Source organism: Cynoglossus semilaevis, chromosome Z (genome assembly GCF_000523025.1).
Source record: "Cynoglossus semilaevis isolate Cse_v1.0 chromosome Z, Cse_v1.0, whole genome shotgun sequence".
Lineage (NCBI taxonomy): Eukaryota > Metazoa > Chordata > Actinopteri > Pleuronectiformes > Cynoglossidae > Cynoglossus > Cynoglossus semilaevis.
Window position 1 is genome coordinate 7,022,890 of NC_024328.1, and position 9,857 is coordinate 7,032,746.

A 9,857-nucleotide genomic window follows, 5' to 3' on the forward strand; every position below is an offset into this window, starting at 1 on the left:
AGTAACAACATAAGCATAGTGATTGATGATGACATGTCGTTTTGGCACTGAAGATGACTTTGTCTAGATCGGGGTGTGCACACTTTTTTGGCTTGGGAACTACTATGCAAAAGACCAGGCTAAAGTCATCGACCTACATTGAAAATGTTAATATGTAAATTGACTCATATAAACTTTGAATATACATTATATATTATTACAGTATATGGTCAGTACAACACACTATAGAATTTTACTTATAGCTTTGTTTTATTATTATTTTAACTTTCCATGATCTACCAGCATCAGCTTTGCGATCTACTGGCAGATTGCAATCCTTTCATTGGGCACCACTTGTCTAGATGATAGTCCAGCTGCTGCTGACCCACTTAGAATCATGCATCAAAGGTTGCCAACTTGCCACAATCAGGGAGAATGGGATCATGACTCCGCCCAGCAGCTGGTAGGATATGGTATCGTCCTTGAGCGGGTATCTGATGGAATCATCGTTGCAGAAGAAACCCCGTTTAAAGGGGTTATGTTGAGGGGTGAGGATGAAGAAGGGAAGTCCAACTGTTAGTAGAAAATAAAAAACCCGAGTTATTTTCACCTGAGTGACAGATTTCAGCTTGTCTGCATTATCACATCATGGAAATGGACAGTACTACAGCTCCAAACCGTTTTTGGTGTTCTTCAAACATTGATTCATCAAGAATAAGTCTTTCACCATTTGTGTGATGTTAAGCTTCAGACGCATCAGAAAACAGACACTCCCCATTTGACAGTGTTTCATAAGTGGCTTTTGTTGATTTCAGTTAGCAGAGGTAAATTTCATCCTATTCAAAGAGTTACACAACACCTCATTTGAACGCTCCAAGCCTTGTATTACTCCACAGTAATGTTGCGGAAGAAGTCAGCCCAACACTGTGTGTCAATTTAATCTTACAGAGTAAATATTGGTACATAATTCTGTACCAGATTTTTATTTAATGCACAGTTTGATTCAATCTGTGAATGTTCTTCTTTGCTAAACTGATGGAAAGACATCATATCAGAGCATTCCTCAGACGTTGTGAAGCTGCTGTTCAGGGGCGACATGAGTTACAGCCTGATCACTGACTGTTGTTAAGTTAAATCTCACTGAAGGGTACTGGGAAACTTTCAGTAAAAATAGGGTCAATGGAAGAATGATGACGTCACTGTGCTGTCTCAAAATAGTAAAAAAAAAATTGGACAAAAACATTTAAAAGACATTTGATTTCTGTCATGAGACGAGGCTAACCAGTAGAGTATGACCTAGTGGGAAAAACATCCCGAAGAATTTTAATTAAGATGGAATTTTCAGATAGATGTACAACTTACAGAACTCCATCGACTTAAGTTGAAAATATGTAGAAAAACAATTTTTTACTTGTTTAGAAATTTGTCAGTTTGTCTCAGAGCATTAACTTTAACCAACTATTTTATTTGTGTTTTATTTTATTGTGTCACATTGTGTTAAAGAAATAATAGCAATTGCTATTGTAGAACAAGCAATACATCTGGTGATTCTTTCTGTATAACGTATATTTACTTTTCTTTTAATCACGCTGTATTTGAAAGTATACAGCTAGAGTTAATGGACTATTTGCTTCCAGATGTTTGTAGTCACAGCAGGATCTTCATCAGACACACACAAACAGTCACTCTCAATCTCAAAAAGTACTCACTCTTCTAATTGAATCACGTGATAGCAGCTGCACAGTGCTCACAGGACAGACTATATAGACCAGGGGTGTCAAACTCATTTTTACCAGGGGCCACATCAGCAATACAGATCTGCTTGAAGGGCCGGTTGTAAATGGAAGACTGTATAGATCGGGGGTCATCAACCCTCAGTCCGCAGAACAGTACCAGTCCATAGGTCATTTGGTACCGGGCCGCAGTGGGACACAGACTAATACATGTGTCTGCAATTGATTATTATTTATTCAACCTACAGATATCGTCCATTGCTGTGTAATAAAAAAAGTTAAGGTTAAGGAACTCTGCTGCAAGGACTTAACTAAATGCTTTTTAAGCTCCTGCGGGCCACATAAGACGGCTTGGTGGGCCGCATTTGGCCCCCGGGCCTTGAGTTTGACACATATAATATAGACAGAGATTACACTGTGGCCAGAGGTTTCTAAACAAGAGCAGAATCCTGGTCTACAGTAACCAATCAGAGCTCAGCTATGTCTGTGGTGCAGAGATTTGTTTAAAAGTTTTCTTTGAATAAAATATAACTTTGCTTAGAAGAAAAACAGGCAAAGACTTTGCGGCATGTTTTCAATCTTCCACTTCCTGTCTGATTTATTTTATCTACAGGCTTTGTGTGTTTTAAAAAAACAACTTCTATGGAATAATTATAACCTCACAAAATAAAGTTTTAAGGTTATGTGCTTAATTTGCACATGGAATGTTGTCTCAGTATTTTGTTTTGTTGTTTTTTTTCTGGGTGGTAACCTAAAGTGGTTTACGGAGATGTATGTTGGATTGCAGTTAGACCTACAGGTAATGTTCAGAATAGGTGAAATTCCACTACACTTAAATACCAGTTACAGAGAGGTACAGGTCTATATTTCACTCAGTGGGTTTTTAAAAACATCACTTGTAAAACAGTGACGTACTGGCAGCTGCATAGCTCATGGGAGCAACTCAAAGTTCGACATGTGTGATTTATTAGTCATATTTCAATGTCTAGCTTAGCAATAAACAACACCCATATAAGTTTATTATACAAATGAAACCTATTCAACGGGGCTCAGTCTCAGATGTGCCACTTGTCTGAAAGAAAGGGATTAAGCAGTATGGATTAGATTAACATACCGAGGATGAGGCAGAGGATGTCCTGCAGGATGAGAGGAAGCCCCCAGGCTTCAAACATGTTGAATCTCCTGCTTTTTGTGGTCTCCGTATTTGAGAAAATTATCCTGTCCCGGTTGTCGCGATGGTCCGAGCTGCAAATCAGCGGCAAGCGGCTGCTTTTAGGCGAGGCGAGCCTTTCTGCCGCAACTCTCTCACTATTCCGGTAGAGAATTAAAACACAGCAGAGTCATTGTCCCGCCACCAAGTGTCTGAGCAGCTAAAACTACACAGGGTGGTTTAAAAGTTGGTCACTTTTACTCTAAGTGAGAAAACACTGACTAAACACTAATTCTAATCTACCACCAGACCAGGGGAACAACCTCTCACCAGTTTAACTCCTTACAAAACATCATTAGACTGTGTGTGACCTCCTGTCTCTCTAACACTGTCCTGTTCTGGAATAAGCCATCGCTGCTGACTCTGCTGAGGTATGCTGACTGTACCGTCGCGATTAACGGTGCTTTCAAATACAGCTCGGAAAAAAGCAATATCCTTAAATTGACTTGTTAAAAGTGAAAGAACATATGGCTAATTATGTCATTATAAACATGTTATAGTTAGCATTACGCTTAATTAAAACGTAGGACAAATTTGCTAAAAGACATGTTCAATATAAAGTAAGATAATATCAACAAGTATGCTACTTCCTGGGTCTGTTTTCATTTCTACTATTCGTAAAGAGAGTTTTTTCGAAAACTGACAGAAAATGGCCCCTCTCGGTTCCAGCAAAACAGATGTCAAATGTAAGAAATATCTAGTTTTTAAAAATAATTTTACATAATATAATTGACATTATTTGAGGCAATACAGTGGATCTAAATTGTTCAAACACTACTCACAATTGGTTAACCACTGTAATCTTGGTTCGTGTTTTTGTCTTATAGCTAACTGATGGTCTATCTGAATGGACATGGCTTATTAGCGTAGGAACCTATCGTGTAGTTGCGTGAGGTTACGACAGTCGTCAGACGATACAGACCCACTCCTTCCCCCTCTCATTCTCTTCTTGCTCCTTCTTCTTCTTCTTCTTCTTCTTCTGAAGTTAATGATGGATTGTAGGAAAGTAGGTTATGAAAGTATAGATCACTTTTAAATACGTGATTTTTGTGTACCACAAACGTATATTCAAATACTTCATTATATACAGACTTTTGAATTGCACACACGGTTCTGTGTATAGTGAAAATGTAATCTCAAATAGGCAACTGTTCTAAATCTAATTGTTGTTTATTGTTGACATGTTGTTCACTTAGTGCCGGTAATCACCAACCACACCGCCGGCATACAAGACTACACATAGAGTTGAAGAAATAGTCCTACAATAAATGTTTTTCACACGTGAATGCGACCACTTTAACTGTAACCTTTGTACGTTTAGTCAGTTAAAAAAGTCATGCTCCTAGATTTTATGTGTTAGGCTGTAGTTATTTTTGTTCTGTAGACTGAATGACGTCTTCGGTAGTTCATGTTATTTGTTAAACAAATGACTCCCATTTGCATTAGATTATTATTTGATTATTAGAAGACCTAGACAAAACAGGAAAATTACAACTGAACAGCCTTTTTGTGTTTCCCGATAATCAAGTAGCCGTGATGTAAGATAGAGGTGATTAAATAGTAATTCTGGACAATCAAGTCTAAAAAAGAGAGGAAGAGAGGAAAAGCGTGTTCTTAAGTATCGTAGATGATAGTCCAGTAAAGTCAAAAAGCTGTATTTATTTGGAATTTTTACACCTCTGTGATCACGCCTCTATCATTATTTATATTTGTAAATTATTATAAAAGTATTATGAAAACCATTTGACAAATAATGACGACACAAATGCCGCTATTTGGTATTCTAGTAGTCCTTTACATTTTTTCAGTTACAAAACACCAAACTTACGAGAGTAGTTTTAAAGATTAAATTTAGTACTTTGTCAGGTTACATGTTATGTTCTTACTATATTTGTTAGGACAATATACACATTCTTACATGAAGTGAAAGGCAAAAACATTCGACCAATAGGTTAGTAAAATGTTTATTGGTAAAGTACAATCAAAAGTATAGCACTGAAATGAACAAACCACTTTTAGCTCCATATGTCTCTTAGATGAACTGTGTGACCACTGCCAAGGACACCAGTAAGACAATGAAACTGGGACCAGTGAGGACAGTGTTGTTACACAAGTCGCCTTCGCAGCAGTCTATTGGGGCTACACATAATGCACTGGTCTGACACCCCTTGGTGACCAAATCATATCCTGTAAGACATTATGGGATCATCACCAGAGTAAAAAAATAATAAAAATAACATGAACTACCACCAGTAAGCCAAATAACAATTTACCTTCAACCCTTATGGAGAAGCAGCGGTTAAAGATGACAGCACATGATTTTGCGTCGATGCAGGATCTTGGGTCGGTGGCTGTGCACGTGTAGCATCGTAATCCACAGACTGTGCGAAAAGAAAGGTCAAAGAATCCAAACCGGATAAGTTTAAGTTTTCATTTTGTTTCACACAGGAAGAAATGAAACTTAACCAAAACGCACACAACTCTGGAACTTCTTTTATTTTATTCCTGTTATTAGATGATAGATAGATAGACACCCCTTGGTGACCACATCATATCCTGTAAGACATTATGGGATCATCACCAAAGTAAAACATTTAACATAATAAAAATAAAATGAACTTTTTTTTATGTGTGTGGCTATGAAAAGAAAGTTTTAGATTAAAAGCATGAAAACAAGGTCTCTCAGGCAAGCGGGTGGAGAATAATGTTAAGCTGTTTTGATTTTACTTTAAGGTTGAGAAAAAATGTATTCTATTCACTTCTCATAGATTATTGAAAATATATTTTAAACATAATTATTTTCTTGGGCTTTTAGAGACAGTCACGGTGACAGATCAGTCACTGCAATTTCCTGAATTTATCGTTCAATTTTCTCATGTTCTTGAATTTTCATAAACACATTTAGATGTAAGTTTAGTATTTAGTTAGAAAAAAATTAAAATATTCAAAACTCACTCACTCACTCATTCAGGCCGTTCTTACCCGTAGTCATGGTGATAAAAAGGACCAGAACTCCACAAAGCTGCATGATAATGGTAGATCACCACAGACTGTTGTTGCTTAAGCTTGTGAGGCACAAATACGTCCTTACCCGCTCTTCACACTTTTTTTGTCACCCTAACATTTGCATTTCTTTACAAAGGTTTTTTCTATTGGACCTGAATCATGTTGTCACGTATTTAACCTTGTATTTATCTTAAGAATTAAATACAGATAAAAATGTTTTTTTGTTTTTGTTTTTTTTTAGTTTTTGAATAATAAAAAAAAAATAATTATGTTATTTCCCATAGGAGTTTTCATACTTTATGCGCCACCTTGTGACCGGAGCGGGTAACGAGCAGGTTGCCTTCCTTGAAAGATTGGTCAAGTACATTGTGTCTTTCAATTTTTATTTCTAAATTTCCATTTCAAGTTACATCAACTTTAATCATCACAAGATTTTAACTACATAATAAATATATAATACAACAAACCATAATAAAATACCAACCAAACGTTTAACTCACTTTTAAATAACATCAAGTAGATCAACCATATTGGCAGTTTACATTTAATATTTAATTCTGTTTTGAGTGACAACAGACAAAAATCATTTCAGGTTACTTAAGTAGTGACTAAACATGAAAATCAGACTAAAGTACTCTTTTACAGTATTCCAGCATACACTAGCTGCAGCCTTTGTGGTCTTTATGGATAAGTCAATTCAGTTGATATGACAATAACACTGACATAATTGGCCTTCCAGACCTTCAGCTTAAAGGAAGTTGGATCACCATGAATATATGTTAGTCTGTTTTGGTCCTGATCCTTCTTCACATTCTGCTGTTAATTTCCTGCTTCTTCAAATGAGCCGCAATCTCCTGTTGAAAGAAAAGCTCCCCCAGCTGTCCATGTGAGGCCTCGCTCATGGCCTTTGTCTGCATGCACATCTTGTACTTGTCTGGAGGAAGCTCATCTGCACACGCCTTTTCATGCCATAAGTGGAAAAGGCCACGAGACGGGGAGCGAATCACCATGATTTTACTGTGCATGTACTTCCTGTACAGCTGCACGTCCTCCATCCCCCAACCTTTGATGTTACGATCAAAACCACCTGCCAGAATATGGAATGATGTGTAATGAAAATACATCAGGCACAAAAAAAACATTTTTAAATATACTGTTCCTATAAGTAAATACAAAAATAAGTCCTTTGCTTTATTGCATTTAAACAGTTATTAAGAACATGTGATTGCATGTTACATTAAAGCAGTTGTTCCCTAACCTTTTCCTCAGCAACACCCCCTTTTAGGCAGTATCACCTCTATTCTCCATCCATCCATGCATCCATTTTCATCCACTTATCCGTTACGGGGTCGCGTGCCCAGCAGTCTCCATGACCAAATCACACTGCACCATACCAGCCCCTCGTGGCAGAGACATTGCCTCTGTCATTGATGTATTTTTTCAACATAGCCCTTCACCCTTAGGGGCCTCTGCCCCCCACATTTAGAATCACAACATTGTAGATTTGGGGAATTAATGAGTTATTGAATTACCAATGTTGATGAAATCGGACCGGTACTGACATGTCATTCCGAAGCCAAAGTCTCTCCAGAAACCAGTTTCCTTCCTTATCACCTAAAAAAAGCAGCAAAATGTCTATTTGTTGAACACAGTGCAGTTAATTTAGATGTGTGTTTATTATAATTATATAGACACCCACCAGCTGCTGTTGAATGGAGGGGATGTGTGTCTGGTTACTGTAGATAATGGCTGGTTTGTACTGGCTGAACAGCACAGGGTAGTACACTTTCTTACCTGCGGATGAAAAACCCAACCATTGGCTGATTTAATTACACACCTCCCTTTGTCCATAAATGGAAATACAGCACTAGTCGTGTTTTACATTTTTTAACCTCAGGGGTATTTTTGGAGTGAGCACATTCCATGTAAAGGAAAGGACACACTGTATTTTTTAACATGGCCTACATGTGGAGCAGAAAAACATTCCTGAATCTTTAGTGGCCTATTCTGACAACAATAATGTGGAAAACAATCAAATCATGTCCTGGTATATGGCTATAGTGGAGTGGGATTCACACATATCTCTGGCTGACAGGTTGTGTTTCTGTTGCGCTAACATTGTGACATTTTGCTCAGTACTGCTTTAAGACTGCACCCAACCATGGTTAGATGACTTTCTTGGATGTGCAGCCTTTCGTGGTCCTGTGTATTTACTATGTCTTGGATCCTGGAATAATTTGAAATGACCTGCAGCATGTGTTGGAATGAAATTAAACTGATTTTACATCTACAAAGAGTTTAGTTATGAACAACTGGACTTCTGAGAAACGAAAATTCTTTCAAACTCCAAGACAAAATCCAGTTGCTTACAACTAAACTCTTTGGATAACATGACCTGGAAGAACGAGAACAGACTGATTTCACATTTATTATTTGTCCAGACAGTGTGAGGCTGAGGTGATATATACAGTAATGCAAGGTCCACTACTTTATAAAATGCTTCCTCTGTGCTCACTCTCCACCTGAACCTTGATAATTGACATACGGTCAGAAGACATCAAGTTGAGTGTGGTCTACATTCTGTACATCACATGTAAGCAACCAGAGATGAAAGCTTTTAATGACAGTTTGGTGAGTAACTCACCAGGCTCCGCATTGAGACGACAGGAAGTTAAGAAGTCAGCTGTGAAGTGGATGTCAACATCACAAAAGAACAGCAGGACGTTCTGATGGTGCCTCCATGCTCTGGCTCCCACTTCTAACCCTCGACCCCGAGAAAACTCCTCGTTCATCTGGATCAGTGTGAAGCTCCTGAATCGAGTCTCTCTGGAGGGAGGAAGACAATTAAGATGTATCGTCACATATTTTGATGGGAAATTTGATTCATCTTCAGAGAACGTACAGATGTGGTCCCTAATGACAGCCGTGTCGACCTTCATCTGGACCACACAACCTGGATGTGAGGCTGTAGTTGGCTCAGGACAACATCACATGACTTTGATTTGGGTGAGAAACTGTTATTGTTTGTTTTGTTTTTATCCAAATTAAAGCTGCAGTCTTTAGGATTTAGAGTTCAGTGTTCAGTTGTTGTTCTCTTTTGTCAACTCTTGTGGAATTTTCTTTCTTCTAAACCTGCATATTAACCTTCCTACCTGGTGATCTGGTCCAGAACAGTTTTCACCTGGTTGATCAGATCCCGGCCAAAGTAAACAACTGTGAGATGAACCCGCCTGTCTTGCTGGATACAAACTTCCCTAAACCAAAAAAATAAAAAATAATTAAAAACACAACAGAATAACTAAATTTTAATAACATAATACCATAAATACGAAGCCCCTAAAGGGACAATGGGGGGGTGGGGCGTATCTCGTGCTCACGAGAAAGTATATCTAAGACATTTCGCCACACATACATAGAGGGCAATACATTTTAAAAAACAAAACAATCATGTACAGTACGTACGGTTGATACATCTAAGATACCGGCATGTCATGTGTGACATACACTGCCTGGCCAAAAAAAAAGTCGCCACCAAAAAAAAGGGTCATACACTCTAATATTTCGTTGGACCACCTTTAGCTTTGATTACAGCATGCATTCGCTGTGGCATTGTTTCGATAAGCTTCTGCAATGTCACAAGATTTATTTCCATCCAGTGTTGCATTAATTTTTCACCAAGATCTTGCATTGATGGTGGTAGAGTCTGAGGTTAAGGTCTGGATGGGGTTAAGGTCTGGACTCTGTGGTGGCCAATCCATGTGTGAAAATGATGTCTCAAGCTCCCTGAACCAGTCTTTCACAATTTGAGCCCGATGAATCCTGGCATTGTCATCTTGGAATATGCCCGTGCCAATAGGGAAGAAAAAATCCATTGATGGAATAACCTGGTCATTCAGTATATTCAGGTAGTCAGCTGACCTCATTCTTTG

The 9,857-nt window shown here is 38.1% G+C and overlaps 2 protein-coding genes across 2 annotated transcripts in view; both read right to left on the reverse strand.

The window, feature by feature from the left end:
- Positions 1-3,778, reverse strand: part of LOC103397653 (phospholipid phosphatase 1-like) — a 7,754-nt gene extending 3,976 nt beyond the window's left edge. The window contains exons 1-3 of the mRNA XM_017042926.2: positions 3,705-3,778; positions 2,827-3,020; positions 401-552 (exon numbers count right to left, since the gene is read on the reverse strand). Coding sequence (XP_016898415.1) covers positions 401-552; positions 2,827-2,884 — 210 coding nt within the window. The 5' untranslated portion in view covers positions 2,885-3,020; positions 3,705-3,778. The remainder of the gene's footprint in view (positions 1-400; positions 553-2,826; positions 3,021-3,704) is intronic.
- A 2,483-nt stretch (positions 3,779-6,261) lies between these two features.
- The window catches only part of LOC103397716 (chondroitin sulfate N-acetylgalactosaminyltransferase 1-like), a 6,489-nt gene continuing 2,893 nt past the window's right edge, over positions 6,262-9,857 (reverse strand). The window contains exons 5-9 of the mRNA XM_008336082.3: positions 9,081-9,182; positions 8,573-8,754; positions 7,628-7,722; positions 7,461-7,542; positions 6,262-7,015 (exon numbers count right to left, since the gene is read on the reverse strand). Coding sequence (XP_008334304.1) covers positions 6,735-7,015; positions 7,461-7,542; positions 7,628-7,722; positions 8,573-8,754; positions 9,081-9,182 — 742 coding nt within the window. The 3' untranslated portion in view covers positions 6,262-6,734. The remainder of the gene's footprint in view (positions 7,016-7,460; positions 7,543-7,627; positions 7,723-8,572; positions 8,755-9,080; positions 9,183-9,857) is intronic.